The sequence below is a fragment of the Cornus florida genome, unplaced genomic scaffold (assembly GCF_030987335.1).
Source record: "Cornus florida cultivar Cherokee Brave unplaced genomic scaffold, ASM3098733v1 CherokeeBrave_3.0.0_Hap2_Chr10, whole genome shotgun sequence".
Taxonomy (NCBI): domain Eukaryota; kingdom Viridiplantae; phylum Streptophyta; class Magnoliopsida; order Cornales; family Cornaceae; genus Cornus; species Cornus florida.
Genome location: NW_026775580.1, coordinates 94,263,236 through 94,282,083, shown reverse-complemented (window position 1 = coordinate 94,282,083; position 18,848 = coordinate 94,263,236). Strand labels below are relative to the sequence as shown.

Genomic DNA, 18,848 nt, shown 5'->3' with positions numbered 1-18,848 from the left:
TCTACTATCATGAATATGAGTACTATTCCACAATCATCTTACAAGATTATTTATTACAATTACATGACGTTAAATATAATGCTTACATTAGTTCCATTTACATCAAATAAAAGCTAAATCTCATACTTGAGTTACAAGGTCATGAATAATAACATTTGTTACATTTCCAAAACAATAGACATATAAAAGAATGGCCTAAGTACAAAATGGCAAATGGTCCTCTAACAACTTTCAAGCTTGCGGTGGATTATCATCCGCCAATTCCTTCCCATGACCTGAAAAATGATAAGTATAGTGGGGTGAGCAAAAGCTCAGTAGATGGCACTTAAGACATGCTTCTTGTGTCCCCATGAATCCAACCAAAAAATAGAACAATAGGAAATGGGGATCATACAATGTCGGGACAATATCGCATAACAATCAATCTCAAGTATATACAATATGATGCAATGGGAGTGCAATACATGTCGATGTCGCTCCCCATTTTTCACATTCAAAATCATCGCTTTCAAACTGTTAATATAACCCGCCCTTTGGTGATCCCGCAGCGATACAAGAGAAGGATTGGCTAATGTCCCTGACCCTTGGTACCCCTGTGGCGTCATTATGGGCCCAGCTAACTCAACCACGCTAGGGCGACTCCCTAGTTCCCTCTAGGTTATATTAACACTCCGGCCCTTTGGTACCCCCGCGGTGACCGGGTTTTCATATAACCGATTCAACAAAACACTTTCCTAAAATTCCCCATTTTCATTTCCAAAATCAATTATTCCCATTTCTTGCCCAATGTAAATGCATAAATGCATTAATGTCTTGTCAATGTTCATCATTTCACAATTAATTTAAGTTTGTCTACTAAGTATAGTTCACAAGAATTTCAAAGGAATTTATCACATGCTCGCATACATCAATAATCTAGCATTTTGAGCATACATAATTCAACACATAAGCATGTTCATCACATAGATCATTTAATTCACATAATCCCACAATTAATAAAATACATAACAACTAAACAATTGTCTATGAACTACCCAAATTAAGCATGTTAATTAGCCATTTATGAAGAGTTAACTCACTAAAGCACAAAAACATCATGGATTAAGAACCCCTATCTTGATTTGAGCAAAACCCTTAAAATGGGTCAAGAATTTTGAAATCCCTAAGGAGGCTCAAAGCTGGAATTTCTGATACACACACATAGAGCTCGTCATGTTCTCCGTTTTGCCTCAAACGGCACTTAAAATCATCAAGTATTGAGTGAGAAACCTTAGATCAAAGCTTGCTTCCAAAAGAAAGAAAATAAAAAGAAAATAGAGAGAGAAAGAGAAGCTACGGGGAGAGAGAAAATGAGAAAGGAAATGTGGTCTCTAGACCACTTTTGAGATTGTGGTGGGTCCCACCACTTTTGAATTTCTTTTCCTTTTTTTCTTTTGTCTTGCATTATACACCTCACATATATTTAAATACATACACCACCAAATAAACACCACACAACCATATAAATTAAAGTGCACAAAATGCAATTGGACCCAATCACAAAATGTGAAAAGACAGAAATACCCTTGCACCAACGAATTTCCAGAAAAATGAAAAATTCTGAAAATTAGAAACATCACAGTGTTCTACCGTGAAATACACAGACATGCTGGAAGAAGTTTTAAGACTTAAACTTTTTCCTTTCACCCTTAAAGACAAGGCAAAATATTAGTTCAACAATCTTAGGCCTTTTTCGATAACCTCTTGGGCGGAAATACAACAAAAGTTCTTGAAAAAATACTATCCGATTTCTAAGACCAATGCCATGAGAACTTCAATTAGAGTATTTTCTCAAGGGGATGGGGAAATGTTTCATGAGGCATGGGAAAGGTTTAATGATTTACTTAGGAAGTACCCTCATCATAACATACCTAAGTGGCAACTAGTTCAATATTTCTTTGAAATTTTGCCGGATAATCACAAGGGTATGGTTGATGCATCTATTAGTGGTTCTTATCTTGATAAGCATGAAAATGATGTGTGGCAATTGTATGAAAGTATGAGTGAAAATTCCATGCATAGGTCCTTATCTTCTAAAAATTATAGAAACCTAGGTGGAAGGAAGAATGTCGACTTATATCAAGTTGACAACTCCAATGACATAGCCGCCGAAATGAAATCTTTATCTCAAAGGTTTGATCAATTTTTTATCAACCAAAATTCAGCGAATCAAGTATCTTCCTCCCCTACTCATATTCATCATCGTGCATCTAATGAATCTTGCATGACTTGTTCAAGTATCTTGCATTCTACTTCCAATTGTCCCCATAGACATGTGCAAAGTGAGCACCATGAGCAAGTCAATGCTACATTTGTTAATCAAGGGAATAATCCCTATGGCACTCATTACAATTCAAGTTGGAGGAACCTTCCGAACTTTTCTTGGAAAAGCCAAGGGGAAGGCTCAAACCCTCCCCAAGGTGGTTTTAAAGGAAAGTATGTTCCGCCGCCAATGCAAGGCCAAGGTTCCCAAGGCTTTAAATCATCATCATTTCAACCACATGGAATTCAATTTTCTAATTCTCATTTCCCAAATCAATCTTATTCTCAATGAAACTCTAGAAGTCCCACTTTTGAGGAGAAAGTTTTGACCACTTTAGGCACTCTAGAGGCGAACACTCAATTGTTTCATTCTCACTCTCAATCCATTGCTAAGCTAGAAACCCAAGTAGGGCAAATAACTAGTACCTTAAATGCTAGAGAGAAGAGGAAAATGCCTTTAAATGCTCCACCAAAGCAACAATGTGTTGTGGAGACTCATTCCTCATCGGAAGGTCCCACAATTGAGCATGTCAATGCGGTGACAACCTTGAGAAGTGGGAAAATTGTGGACAATAAGGTAGGTATGTCCAATGAAGAGAGTGAACCGGTGCAACCAAAAGTTGACACCTGTTCCGTTTCTCATCATATTCCTCCTTCATTACATATGCATGATCATTCAAATGAGAAACTGTTAGAAAGTGATTTGAAAAGTGAGTCCAAAATTGATTTAAAGGATGAATTGAACAAAGCTTTGAAAAAGGATTTTAAAAATTCTTGTGTTGATGATGTTTCAAAGAAAAGTTTTGAAAAAGTTTTTGAGCCAAGAGCTCCATTTTCGGATGCCTTAAAAGGATCCATTTATCTTGATAAACAAAAGACCAAGACTAATGAAATCATTGAAATGTTTAGGCAAGTGAAGATTAGTCTTCCACTTTTGGATGCAATTAAGCAAATTCCGGCTTATGCCGAGTTCTTGAAAGATCTTTGCACCCAAAAAAGAAAGAACAAGAGCCAAGCACCTACGAAAGTGGTCTTGACTGAGCAAGTGAGCTCAATCTTGCAACATAACACCCTCCCAAAGTTTAAGGACCCCGGTTCACCTACTACTTCTTGCATCATTGGTGACCATGTCATTAATCGGGTTCTTCTAGACTTAGGAGCAAGTGTTAACCTTCTTCCATACTTGATATATGTCAAATTAGGCTTAGGAGACTTGAAACCGATATCGGTAGTTTTACAACTTGCCGATCGATCCATCAAAAAGCCTCGGGGTATCATTGAGGTTGTCTTGATTAAAATTGATAAATTCTTCTTCCCGGTTGATTTCGTCGTCATTGACACGGAACCGATTCCAAATCCCAAAAGCCAAATTCCCGTTATCCTTGGCCGTCCTTTCTTGGCAACCGCAAATGCCAACATCAATTGTAGAACGGGGGTAATGAAAATCTCATTTGGGCATATGAAAGTGAAGTTGAATATCTTTAATCCAACCCCAAATTCATTCGACAAGCATGAAGAAGTAAATATTGTAGAAAAATGTCTAGACAATGAATGTGAAAGAATGGAGTCTTTGCTTGAAACCAAAACTTCAAAAAGTTCATCTTCAACCTTGAGTCTAAAGAATGATGTTTCAAAAACTTGTTTTGAGAGGGCATGGAAGCCCAAAGATCACATTGACAAAGGACCAATAAATTCCTTTAAACCTAATCCAACAAGTTCTTTAGGGAACCGTTTGTTGGGTAGAATTCAAAGTACCTATCACCCCATTAAAGAGGGGATGCATTATAAGATGTTTGATCCAGGCTAAAAGAGCCCAACGTCTTACTAGAAACGTTAAAGACTAGTAAATGCTTCGTAGGGTTTACAACCCTATTCCTCCCTCATTTCTATTTTATCTTTCATTTCTTGCGTCGTTTAAATATGTTTTGGAATTCATACACATGGCTAGGATTTTGATTGAGTATGCATGCACTTTCATTTTGAAAATAAGCATTTTGTCCCTGTTCGATCAATCTCAAATGAGGTTCGATCGATCGAACACCCATTCCTGCATCCAATCATTTCTCTGTTCCATCGATCTGAAATTTCCTGCATAAATCAGCCCTCTGTGTATCGTTCGAAAATCTCTTCGAATTGATCTGAAAGTTCCTAGATCGATCCAACTTTTTCTTGGATCGATCTTCACTCCACACTTAGAAAAAATTTTGAGATCCATGAAAAAGGCCTCTCTGTGCATCATTCGAACTTCTCTGTAGGTTTTTACCTGTTCAATCGATCGAACCATTTTCTCGATCGATCTCAGCTTGATCAATCTGTGCCCCTTTGTTGACTTTGACTTTGACTTTGACCCCAATTTTATTTTTATTTTTATTTTTATTTTTATTTTAGTGTTTATTTTATTTTATCTTTAAAAACTCCAATTTTATTTTCATTTTAAAATTTTCAAAAAAAATCCCAAAAATAATTTTCTTTTGTTTTATTTCCAAAAATTCAAAAAAAAAAATACTTTTAATTTTATTTTTAATTTTTAATTTCCAAAAATTCAAAACATTTCATTCAAAAAAAATTTGTCGTCTAGTGAGGGGAGATCAATCTCAACATTTTCAGATCGATTTATATTCGATCGATCGAAAATTTTCCCTAATCAATCGAACTTGTCGGAACCAGTTTTTAAAAATAAAACCCTAGGGTCATTAGATTGATTTCAACATCGATCTAAACCCTCATCTCCCTCGCCGCTACAAACCCTACCTCTCCCATCTCCGGCGAGACCTCCGACGGCATTCCCGAACCTCGAATCTCTCTCCCTCGTCTCAAATCTCGTCTATCTCTCTCCCGATCCACTTCTCTCCTCGGATTAGGTAAGTTTGTGTTTCCATTTCCATTTTCGAGCTTCAACTTACATACTTGTGATGATTCCATACTAGATCTGAGCTTCCCATGTTTGATTCTTGCCATTTTTGACTTAATGAAGCATGCATATATATGTATAGAGATATGTGTATATATTTGATTTCGAATGTGATTTTGAGTTGACAAGTGACCCATACTGTGTTATTGTTGTGTGAGACGGCCCCACAAGCTTACTTAGGTGCCCCCGTACCATCCACGTCACAGATCAGTGACTTTTCGAATTTTCCGTACCAGTTCGATCGATCAAAGTTTTTTTCGATCGATCATTCAAAAATCGATCAAACTTATCTCAGATCGATCTCGCATTTTTATGACGAACTTCACAGATTTGCATCCCACACTTCACACACTCTCTTTTGTGATTCCATGCTATCTCATATATGCCCAATGCTTGTGTTTTCCACATTGGATACATTCCATACTTATATTATTTAGCATGTTTCACTTAATGTCATTATTTATTTAGCTCCATCATCACTTGCGTATATTCATGTTCTATGTTGTCTATCTCACTTGACATACATGTTTCTATATAATGTGTTTCACTTCTTTATGCCTATACTGACTTCTTCTGCAAGTGTTTTTCTATCTGTTTTGTAGGCCATGGCTAGGGTAAAGACTGTTGTAACACCCCCACATTTTCCACGCATAAGTTGATCAGGCTTATACACGAAAAACGAGGGATATCAAAAACAATTGGCAATATACAAGCATGGAATACAAAATGATGGAAATAAAAGAATTTAGACAGGAAAGAAACATTAAATAATACAACATCCATCCATCCTTTATTTAAATACAGTCCTCCATTACAACTTGGAAATCCTATGTCAAGGATCCCTAAATATAAACCTGAGAGTTCGACGTCAAAAGTAAATAAAAACTGAAACTGAAGTAATACGTAAAACTTCTACCCTGGACTGGATCGTAAGAGTAGATGAGTTCGGATGGTAGTCCCACACTGCTAACCTCAACCTTGAAACGGATACTGACCGTATCCTGAAATAACAACAATGGTGGGTCAACCCCACGAGCAAGTCCTCTCTACTATGACCCAAATCAGAGAATCAAATAAATTAATCATTATGAATCGGATGAGTACTATATCTGTATACATCCTACGGGAACTATCCGATGTATAACATGACCTCAACCAGAATAGACGGTGATCACTTAGACTCACACTAGGTGGTCAAGTGTCGCCTTTCCCTACCCGGGAAATCAGCTATTATACATGGTGCACGGTACTGACAACACAGACTATAACGAACTACACAGTGATAACACCTCTCAAAGTACTGATGAATATACTGAGCATATCAATTAGGCAACACATGCCAACAATATTAATAAATATACCGAGAATGTCAATTAGGCAACACATGCCAATAATATTAAACCACATACCCCGACAGCCACACATCTGTCTATCGCAACGAATGCATAAGGTATAAATGAGTCTAAACTTATTAGCCAGCTCATATGGTTCTATATGGCAGCACATCCATATAATATAAATGCGACATAATTAAACAGTCCATTTATTTCCTGAAATGCATACAGCATAATAATCATGGTTTAAATATCAATTAACAGTATAAACATCCCATAAGATATCATGGATAATTTATCTGACTAAAACCATGGCCTTATTTAATTTAACAGTAATGTTTGATACCATTTAATACGATAATAACACTATTTATATTTAACAATGTCGTTAAATAAATCACATTAGTATCTGTACTGTGAACGAGCCAATAAATGCTTAGAAAAGATTAATCGGTCATAAGAATAAGTAACGGGTGTTAAAATAATAATTTCGTGGCCCGTTAAACCCGTAAATACCAACACAGTACCTAAAAATCCAAGTTTAAGGTTCTGGAATTTACAAAACAGGCCCTAGGGGTATTCTGGTAATTTCCAGCAGCTGTAGAGACCCCACACGCGCCCTCACGCGCCTCCCAGAGCCTCCCCACGCGCAGCCCAACCTTCCCCACTCTCCCACGCGCCTCCACGCGCGTCTGGCATCAGCCACGCGCCCGCACGCGCTCCCACGCGCGTCTAGAGCGTTCCACTCGCGCGCACGCGCTGCCACGCGCGCACTAAGGGTACCTTGCTGACGCGGCGTGTGCTGGTTGGTCGGTTGCATCATCCTACTATGGGTGCGCTACACTGAATCAGCTCACCCTCTCATCACTCAATCCTGTGCTTATGGATCCGGGTGTACCGCGGTAACATGGACCGCGATGCACCGGATCAATCAGACTCTACTAATGGCCAGGATGCGCGCGCGCACTAACCTACCATGCGCCGCATCACACCGGATCACTCCGGTCACCTTCTTCACTGCCGGTGGCCGGAATCCTTGCCGGAGGCTTGCCGGAAATTGCAGAAAAGCCCCGGAAAATTCCTAAAAATTCTATAAAAAATCCCAAAGGCCATAATAATTATTTTTAGCTATATTTTGATTACATAGGCCATAAAATAATTGTTGACCACCTTTAATAATTAAAATTCCTTTCTTTAATAAATAAAAAAAATTTAATTTAATAATTTCCTAGCATGATCTCTAAGCTCTATAATTATTTAAATAATCTAAACAATTAATTTATGGATTCAAAGGGGAAAAGTAGATAATAACTTGCCTTTTTGGATTTAAAATAAATCCGCCGGTCTGCGCGTAATCGGGTAAAATCGCCTACACAGGTCCAAGCTTCTTTCTCTCTCTCTTTTTCCTTTCACTCTTATAAAATAGCTCACAAGAATTTATACTTTGCTTCTAACTCCCTTTCTTTTCTTCTAAGGTAAGCTAGTTAATTTATATACAAAATATATAATATAAATATTACAAATATCTAATTTTTCATCTACTAACCACCTTCCCAACCATAAGGCTTCAATTCCACCCATAACCATTGATGCAATCCTATCCTAATCTCTAATTTCATCATGACATTGGTTTAATACTATTATTATTATTATAACTATTATTATTATTATTACTAATATTATTTTTAATAAACTTTTATTATTATTATTATTATTATTATTATATTATTATTATTATTATTATTAAACTAATATAATTATTATTATTGTTATTACAAAATAATATATTATATCATCATAATACTTTATAACACAAATATAATACTCTAATTAACTAATATTGCTTAATTAAACATAATTAACAAATAAAATTAATTATAATAATACATGCACAATTAAATGAATAAATTTACTATTTTAACATACACAATTAATTTACATGCACCATTAAATGAACTTAATATAACAATGTAGCATGCACAATAATAGGTAAAGGAATCCACACATAATTGAATTTAAATAAACTAAACTCTTTAATTAATTACGGGGTATTACAACTGTTGCCCGTAAGCATCATCCACGTCGAGTCGGGCCCAGGATAGAGGAGCTAGGCGAGCCCTCCCATATTCAGGAGCAGCCCGAGCATCAGGCAGGACCATCTCGTGTCCAGGATTCAAAGCAGCCTGTTGAAGCTAAGCAACAGGAGCAGTTAGAGGTTTATATTGAGGCAGATCCAGCTCAGTCACCCTCAGCTGACTCTAGACTACAGTCTTCAGCCTCCGCATCTTCATCATCTCATGATGAGGCTGAGCATACACCATCGCATTCTTCATATCCTCCCCATGCACAGCCAGGCCTGGCCTTAGACAGACCTCTATCGAGATACTCACACCTTACAATGGCGCATGAGTCAATTTTTGACATCTCTTTCTTCTTCCGATACATTCTGACCCGGATAGTTTACGAGGATATAGACCTCTTGGGATAATCAAATCCCTAATAAATGTATCTTTTTCGTTTTGCTCCGCCGGATTGGAGCTAGAATTCTCGCCAACATCACCCCTTGTTGGCCTAGGGCCAACTTCCCTTGGTTCCTCACGCCGTGACATCATGCTATAAAACAAGAAAATGGTTCAATAACGATAACACTAAGGTCCAACCGTGAACAACTTAACACAAAAGGATACTGCACAAACACTTAGCATGCAAGACTATGCAATAAGCACATTAGCATAAGCATATAAGCACATAAACACGTAAGCAAGTAAACAGTTAAGCATGCTCTTTCAAATAATAGAACACATAGCAAACAACCACATAATCGACACAAACAACTTCTCATTCCTATGTAGGCCTACCCGTCGTCCTAATGGGTTTCAAACCATCGCTCTGATACCAAATTTGTAACGACCCAAAACTAAATACCAATTATAAAAAAATAAAAATCGGCATGACCTCTGCTAAGAAGGGGCCTACAACAACCTACTTAAAAAAAATGTAATGGCCTTTCTTGGTCTTTCAAGACTTATCCAACCTGTCACAACACACAATACAAAAATATATATATCATACATTCCCCAATACTACAACGTCAACAACCTCCTTAAGTTAGGCCCATTATCGTCATCCCATTCAACTTAAACATTTACATAGACTCAATTTACATAAAAAAATATATATATAATAATCAAGTATCTTAGTTATGTTACATAGCCATGATTTGCAAAAATGGATACTCTTTTTCATAGTTTGAGACTTCACCAAAGATTAACTAGTACATAAAAGGTATCAAAATAGATCTCTTATCCTCTTCATGCTTGAGAAGGATCGGCATCCACTACATCTTTTCCTAGCCCTGAAATTGTTAATTAATAGGGTGAGCAAAAAGCTCAGTAGGTGGTGCCTAAGACGCACCTCTTGTGACCTCGTGAACCCAAATAATGAATAGGACACTAGGGAGAGGGGTCATGCTAAACCGGGAAAAATACAATGTAAACCTGCAAGTTCTAAACAAATAAATGTCGTGCCATGAATGCAATATTATGCATGTCACTCCCCATTTACAAAAAAACATCCATCACTTCACAAACTGTTAATATAACCCGTCATTTGATGACTCCGCAGCGACACGAGAGAAGGGCTGACTACTGTCCCTGACCCTTGGTACCTACACGGCGTTATTTGGGGCTCAGATAGCTCAATTACGCTACGGCAATCTCCCTAATTCTCTCAAGGTTACATTAACACACCGGCCCTTTGGTGACTCCACGGTGACCGGGTTTTCTCAAAAACCGTTTCATCAAATTCTCCCCAAAACTCCCCTTTTTCATTTGTTCAATATCATTTCCCATCATTCATGCCCCTTGATATGCATGTATGTCTCATGTATTCAATGCTAGGGCAATAAGAAATTTCCATAATACTTCCATAATCAAGCAAGCTTTATAATAATTCTAAGAAAATTTTCATGAGCTTCCATGTATCATTTCTAGCAATTTTGTCAGCACAATAATATAAAGAAAATACAATAATTCTAGAAAAAATTTCCATAAGCTTCTATGTATCATTTTTAGTAATTTTGTCAACAAAATAACATAAAAAAATTAATAATGAAGCATATTTTTTATACAAATCAACAATTACACACATAATCATGAACTTTACACTCACAAGAAAATCATTCTAGAGGTAATTAATTTCAATTAAGCATGTTGGCATCAAATAATAAGAATTGACTTACAAAGGAACAAGAAAATGCAAATTAGAGACCCCTACCTCAATTTTATGCAAAACCCCCAATTTTCACCTCAAACCCTAGGATTTTCGAATTTCCTATAGTGCACCAACCAAGGAATTGCTCCCATCAACTTGTAGGTCTTGTCGTGGGCTTCGAATAGTCGCAAACGACTCTTAAAAATACTAAATATTGAAGGAGAAATCAAGAGGTGAAGATTGAAACCAAGAAAAAGAAGAGTCTGGAACGAGAGAGGGAGAGAGGGAGAGAGGGGCTTACGGGAAATGAGAGAAAAATGAGAACTCAAAGTGGTCTCATGACCACTTTAAGTGCTTGTGGGTCCCAACAAAATTTTATTTTCTTTTTTTTTTTTTTCCTTTTTCTTTTCTTTATAAACTCCTACCAATTTCTATATATACACCCAACCAAATAAAACCCACATTAAAATGCATCAAATAAAATGCATGAAATGCTAATGGACTCAATTACAATCTCCGTACACGACAAGTCCAGTAACGGGTCCCACACGGGACCGTCCGACCTGAAAAACAGAAAAATGCGAAAATGATCACCCTTACATTTCAAAGAGTCCTGAACTCAATGAAATGGCCCAGACAACTCGAGGACATAACCGGCACACTCCACAGTGTCTGGCTCGCAAAAAGGCAAAAGACGAAAATGCCTTTGTAGCGACAAAAGTTCCAAAAAAATGAAAAAAAAAAATAATAATAATAGAAAAAATTGGAAACATTACAAGAGTACTGAGGTGTAACTTGTTTCCGGAGGGGAATCGGAGATTGTTACTTCTGAACATCAATGAATCCAAAATCATTCTATAAAGATGTTTTTTCATATCTTGCATTATCAACAGTGAACATTCAGGTTCACTTGGTCGTCCGTCCAATCACTGAAGATAGCAAAATTATGAAAAAAAAAGAAGGAAAAGAAGCTTAGAAACACGGATATGGGATACGAGATATCGGTACATACAGTGATATTGTATATTTTTTTAAAAAAAAAAAAGAAAGAAAGAAATATAGAGGTACAATAGGAATATAGGATACGACAATAAAAAATAATAATAATTATTATTATTATATCTTTATATATACAAAAATTAATTTTGGTCAATTTTTTTTATAAGATTATAAATGCAATCATTAATATGTTTTAAATTTTGTACGAAATCATATTAGATATATATATTAAAAAAAAAAAAATTGAACTTCTCTTAATTATTGAAAAAAGTTATATTTTAATGTTCAAAATGTGTTAAAATTTTATTCTAAAGTATGTTAGGTGGTCGAAGTATTTGAGAAAATATCACATACGTGTTAATAATAAAAATATATATATTAAAATTATGTATATATTTAAAAAGTATTTAAATACTTATCCGCAAGAATATCAATATCAATACAGGTATATCACCATTGTAAAAATGACCATACGGCTTAGAAGATGACCAAACTCGGACCAAATTCGATTCATTACAATTGGATCTCATTTAACAAAAAATTGGGAAACTGATGGAGTTTGTGGGCATGCTAGAATATATATAACTCAAAATTGTGAACACCAATTATCCCTTTTTAATTGATGGTCAGACCATTGTGCAAGAAATTGGATACAAGGACTTTTAAAGGGTTTTGAAAATAATTGTAATGATTAAATGAAAATAATTTAAATCAAAAGAAAGAATTTAAAATTGCATGGAAAATAAAGTGTGCAATGAAATTAACTTGCAAAACTAAAATAACTGGAATCTAAGTAGAGATGGTCATAATGACAAGAAGCACTTTAGATGGAAATAACACAATCAAACATTGCTAGAAAAGAATGTTAATGCTGGAACTCAAATTCCTTGAATGAAAATTGTGATTGGACAATAAATTGAGGTAGGAAAGATGACGTAGAATTTGATGTGCTTGCTTTGTGGTGGAGCTGGTTTGAAAAGATTACAGACTTTCCTATTTATATAATTTTATTTCAACTTATTTTTTAAATTTTTTGTTAGACTAATATCTCCTACCTTGATTTTTTCCCTTTGAATTTGGATGGAGTTAACAATTTCCAGTAAAATATACTAATACATCATTTTTTTTATCTTTTACTTCCTCTTATCTCGGGCTTACTATATCTTCTTTGCTGACACATCACTTCTCATTTGATTAGTCAACTTTAACTTATTTAATTGTAGCAACCTCTTCTATTAACTTGGCACCCTACCTTCAAATTTTGGAAATCACACGTGTCATGATTTCAATAGTATTGCGCGGTATCAAAGTCACTTGTTGCTCTTTAATTTGCCCTCGTTATCCCTGAGGTGGTTGCCAAGTTCTCCAATACAATAGAACAAAACTTGGAAAAGTACTAAAAGTTTTCTAATTCAGTTTTTAGTAGGAATTCTGCTAGACCATCAAGTGGTCGTAAATGTGTGGTCATTGATTTCCACTTTTTCCTTCCCTCTCTTCTCCGCCACACTCTTCTTGATTGTCAATGATTGGTGGCAGTGATGGTGGTACTGGCAAATCAATTACTACATCTCAATATTTTCTGTTTTTTTCTTTTTTTTCTTTACATCTCATTGACTATACAAAATGGAATTCTTCACTTCGTCAATTACGCTCAATATCAAATCACCGACCACCATGTAAACAATTTCTTCAACCAAGATATTGCAATTCATTGGAACATTTTAATTCCAATCAGTCTCACACAATTATATATCATTTCATAGATAATCTACTGATTTGGGTCAGGTTAATTCATAAGACCACTTCAACAACGATAAAATATTTTAATTTTTTCTTTAAAATTTTGGGATTTAAAATTTTATGCGGGCTATCCACATGCTAGGTGTATTCGAAAAGTGACTGTTAAGATGGGACCATACCATGTTGGGTTTGTGAAATTTTGGACGAGAGTCCAGACCACACATAGAAGTTGATAAGGTTATGACCATTAATCTTTACTGTTTTTGGGGTGACAATAATTGTTTTCCTTTCTTAGGTGATAGTCCACTGATATACATTTCGAATATGCAAGCAAGCTAACTAACTTAGCTCTCACAGTTTCTGCCTAAATTGTAAAAATTCTGTGCTTTTGAGCTTTCTAGGTTTTGTAGTTTTAAGATGACCTTTCCCAATTCAATAATCAATTATTAAAGAAACATACACCAAATCTAACTTAGTGAATTTATTCAAATAGAAAGCGTTGGCCTTCAGAAAATGTTGCTTGTTGCAAACTTGGCATGCAGTTACACTCATCAAGCATACAATTCGACAACGAAAATTAAGCAAATCAAAGACACAACTAGTAGAATCCCTACACTCACAGACCTTAATTAGCACAACAAAGTAAGAAACTCGAAAACACGAAATTGAATTGGAAGAAAAGCAATGGAGACATCAGTTAGTCTTCAGAGAGCTAGCTTTAGCCGGTGCCGCCAAGAACACCCTTGAGCTTCTTGACTTGAGCATCATCAAGGAAAGTGACCGTCTCAACAATTTCAGAAGGCAAATCGTTAGCAAACAAAGCAAAATCGAGGATTTGGAGACCGGGGCTTGGATCACTGAAGCTAACGTATCCAAGAGCTGATGTTCCTCCTGAATTTATTTGGAAGTGTAACAACCCTTTAGGGAACACCATAATGTCTCCCTTATTGAGAGTTTTCAAGTACACTTTGTTGTCTGAAGAAGATATCAAACCAGCACAAATTGTCCCTTGAAGAACCAACAAGAGTTCATTTCCACTAGGGTGTGTGTGGATTGGTATCACTCCCCCGGGGGCTAGGTCTAGCCGGGCGATGGAAAGACCTAGTCCATTCAAACCGGGGAATTGGGCAACAAATGCGGGGGTCACTGCAGCTTTGATAATATTGGTGGTGTTACCTGCCTTGCCTAGCCCAGAAAATGCAAAATCGTCCGGGGTGACTTTTGCAGGCTTCTTGCAGGGGAAGCCTGCTGGTCCGGTAGGAAATGACATGTCTGCAATGCAGAAGTCTAGTGCTGCAGTGTGAGGGGAGGAGCAAATTAGGAGTGAAAAGATGAAGAGAATTGGGAGAAACATTTTCACTAGGTGTGTGTGTGTGTTTTTGTGACTTTGTATTTCAGGGTTGCTGTATATTGTATTGTGCCATTTATATATATATATATATAATTTTGTTGTGTACCAATGGTATGGCCTCTTAAGGATGTGGTCATGCAAAGAGTTCACATGCTTGATGATTGCATGGGAAACAGCCAGATTATGGACTGTCATGCATGTGAGTGTACAGTCTTTCTTCACAAAACAACAAGACGACTCTTTTTGTATGAAAATGGGTATAACAGAAAGCATATTCTACCAAAGATTTCCATCTAACTGAGAACCCATGCTATAGATATGATTAATTAAGTTGATGACAAATAAATTCATTCCATTCATTGCTTGATCCATTTTTTATAGTTACATTTCATACAAAATCAGCTAATGACTAGTATAAACAATAGCCTCTCAAGCTGCAGCAGAAAATCATACCAATTGTCGCAGTGATGATGAAGCGTATATAAACAGTGCCATCTCTGGTTATTTTAAGTTTCTGTTTTTATATTCTTTTTCTTTTTTCGGGTGAAGATAAAGATTGGATTATTGCAAAATCTTGCAATACTAGCAAGCGTAACCATCAATGTGATTAAGAGGATTGAAGATACAAGACAATAATGCATGAAGAAAACAGTCAAGTCTGATAAAGCAAGTGGTGGGACTCTGCGAAGTCAAAATGACTACAAAATTGCCCCAACTTGGAACCTAAAAGCAAATGAATTATGTATCTATAAAAGCCTAAGAAGTAATAAAATCATTATACTATATTATTAGTGCAAATTCAAAAGGTGAAATATGGATCAAGTGGCTAATAATATAGATTAAATAATGAGAATTAATGTGGTCCATGAGCACATGGGAATGGGAATTGGCATATATGAAAGGCATAAGAGGACATTGTTTTGAAGGGTAAGAGCCTGCAAGTCTCTTGTCAATATATGTCGTACCTACAACAAAATGTGTGGATCTTAGGAGTTCCCTATCTTCTAGGGTGTTTGGACAGGACGAAAATTTTTCTCAAACTTTTGCTTCACCAACTGTAAGATTCTGGCCGGAAGAATCGACCCTTTGTCATTGGATTGCACCTTTAAATTTTCTCTCTCACTAGCTGTATCATCACTGGATTGAATAACATGTAGGAACTTAAAATTTAGAGTCAATTTGTCAATACTCTGTGAAACGATGACCAACCTCAGGAGGTTGATTATGTAATGCCCTCGTATTTAATATGCCATGCAATTCGGAAAAAATGTGTCTATTTTGTTTAAATTTTTGTATGCTTTGTTATGTTGTGATAGCCAAGACTAAGATGTTCCGAACTATATAATATTTCTCCGGTTAACACAATAAGGACAAGTCAGACTAAGAATCTCCAAAAGGGATAGAAAGATTAACATTTTATAAACATATGCATTCAAAATTGTAATACGGTATATATTGTAGAAGTAAAAGGTAAAATATATATATATATATATATATATATATATATATATATATATATCGAGTCCATTTGAATATAAAAGAATATTGAGCATTAGACATCTTGCCACATCTACTTTTTGGAATACAAATTATAACAGTGTCACTATTATAACACGGACAAGATCATCACCACAATCACCTGACTATGATACTTCGTTCTCATTGTTTTTCCTATATTTCCTTTCATGCCATTGCATACAAGGAGTGCATATCATATAGTCTAAATCAACTAAATTAATTGGCTCATTTGAAGCAGGGTTCAGACTCATTCATTAAACAAACGAGTCGAATTAAGCCTAATTTTTAAACTAGTTAATCTCGAACATTATTGGGTTATGCTTATGATTTTTTATTTGATTTTATCTTTTGAAACTTTATTATATATTTAATCTAAGTTTCATGGAAGGATATTATACTAATCAGATTGAAAAGTAAGCTTAGGAAATAAGCTAATTTAAAATGTCCAATTGATATCTTTATGAAATGTGCTCAAATTGAGTTGAAACATAATGTTATATTAAAAGCTCGATTCGTTTATTGGACAAAAGGAAGGAAAAATGAGCCTCGAATGGTCCATAACGAACACAATGGGTTGGGTTTATAACAACCCAGTCAGGTCCACAAACCGAAGTCCAGTTTACAATGGATCAAGATGTCAAAACAAGCCCAATATAGACATGCTGCTTACAATGTAGAACTTAATTAATTGAATTTTTTTTTTTTTTTCCAATACGAAAGAGTAGTTTTATTCGATATAAATTATATGCCCCATTTTTTTTGTTTTTTTGGTACTTAATTTACAATGTAAAACTTAAGTACAAAATAAATTAATCATAATAGTCATTATGCCTTATCTCAATTAAATTTAATTTATCATACCGCGTGCAAATTAATAAACAACAATTTAATTAGTATGTCGACACCAATATAAACATTCAATAAATATCCATATGGATTTTATCTAATAAATTATTTCTTTTGCCATGACTCATTAAAAAATTATCAAAAAAAAAAGTTAACTTTCTTGAATAAATATCCATTTCGATTGTACCAAAAATATATATATATTATTATGGAATAAATTATCTCTTTTGACTGCCAAAAATAAAATTATTAGTATGAAATAAATTATTTTCTATGTGAGGACCTCCCGAAAAAAAAAAAAAAAAAAAAAAAAAAGTTAAAATTGCATAAAGGGTAATTATAACATTATAAATTAAGAGATGGTATATTAATAAATTTAAGAACCTTTTTATTTCATTTAAAAAATAAAAAAATAAAATAAAATAAAATAAAGGTAAATGAAATTCAATTGAAAAAAAATGAACCTTCCAAAAATTTATTCACACGTGTACATAATTGCTATGTTTTTTTTTTTTTTTGTTTTTTTTTTAGTAACTTTCGTTTTTTAGACTTTAATCATATCCAAAACATACTTGGAAAGTAAAAATCAAACATAGAAGAGCCTCCGAGGAAACTCTATCCACATATGTATGATATGATGACTATATATGTTTTTTTGGTTACTTCTTTCTTTCAACTTTACTCGTATCCAAAACATATTATGATTGTTATACTAAAAATCAAACGAAACTCTATCCACAAATATGATTGTTATATATTTTTTTAGTAACTTCTTTTTCTTTTCTTTTTTTCCCAAAACATACTATCTTGCAAAAAGTAAAAATCAAACATAGAGGGCCTCTAACGAAACTTTATTCAAATTTTAAATATCACTATATCTAATTTTTTTTCACTACGTGTAATTTATTTATTATGTTTTAAAAAATCTCGACAAGAAGTACATTCACACACATTATTTATTCACACTGCGATCTAAGCATCTAAAACTCTGTTTTTGCCATATTAATTAAGTTCATGCCCTAGCGAATGTTAGAAACAATGAATTTTGAGATGCAATGTACAATTATCATAGTTTAATAGGGATTCAAGAGATACATTAGGAAACTAAATTCTAATAAAGCAAGGAGTGGTAATACTAGGGACACAATTAAGTCAAAATCTTTCACTACCTAAATATTTTCTATAAACTGATCTTGAATTCCCGAATCGTCTCCCAAATTAACTCATTTAACATCATAAATTTTTCTTTTAATTTCTAATCCTCTTGATTTCTTAATGATTTTAATTGATCTTTCCATATATACAAATATACACAAACTACTACAATTTTAGAAAGCATTAATACAATTTTCATATATATATATATATAAGGAAATTAAAAAAATTACCGTATATAATATAGTAGCGGCTATAAATACAGTCGTCCTCCTACTTTAGTGGTTTCATCACAAAAAGACTAGAGCATTCTTTCTCTTGAGGTAAAATTCAATTCAACATATACTTTGACCATGTTGGGTTCAACAATTTTTTCGTTCATATTTGTATCAAATTTTGAGTCAATCTTTTTACTGATTATTGTTGATTGAAATACCTGAAATTAATCTAGTTCTAACCTTTTTTTCTTGGTTGAAACTAT

At 34.6% G+C, this 18,848-nt stretch overlaps 1 protein-coding gene, 1 long non-coding RNA gene and 1 pseudogene across 2 annotated transcripts; all 3 read right to left on the bottom strand.

Annotated features, from left to right (window-relative positions):
* Positions 1-36: 36 nt before the first annotated feature.
* LOC132279170 (uncharacterized) lies at positions 37-11,054 on the bottom strand. Its single transcript, XR_009471231.1, has 2 exons — positions 10,822-11,054; positions 37-275 (listed from the first exon to the last, which is right to left on the bottom strand). It is a non-coding gene; the product is annotated as an uncharacterized LOC132279170 (long non-coding RNA).
* On the bottom strand, positions 1,810-1,908 carry LOC132280560 (small nucleolar RNA R71; annotated as a pseudogene).
* A 2,900-nt stretch (positions 11,055-13,954) lies between the features above and the next one.
* LOC132275992 (auxin-binding protein ABP19a-like) lies at positions 13,955-14,921 on the bottom strand. The gene has a single exon (XM_059777234.1). The coding sequence runs from the start codon at positions 14,849-14,851 to the stop codon at positions 14,216-14,218; it is 636 nt and encodes a 211-aa protein (XP_059633217.1). The 5' UTR covers positions 14,852-14,921; the 3' UTR covers positions 13,955-14,215.
* Between the last annotated feature and the right edge of the window lie 3,927 nt (positions 14,922-18,848).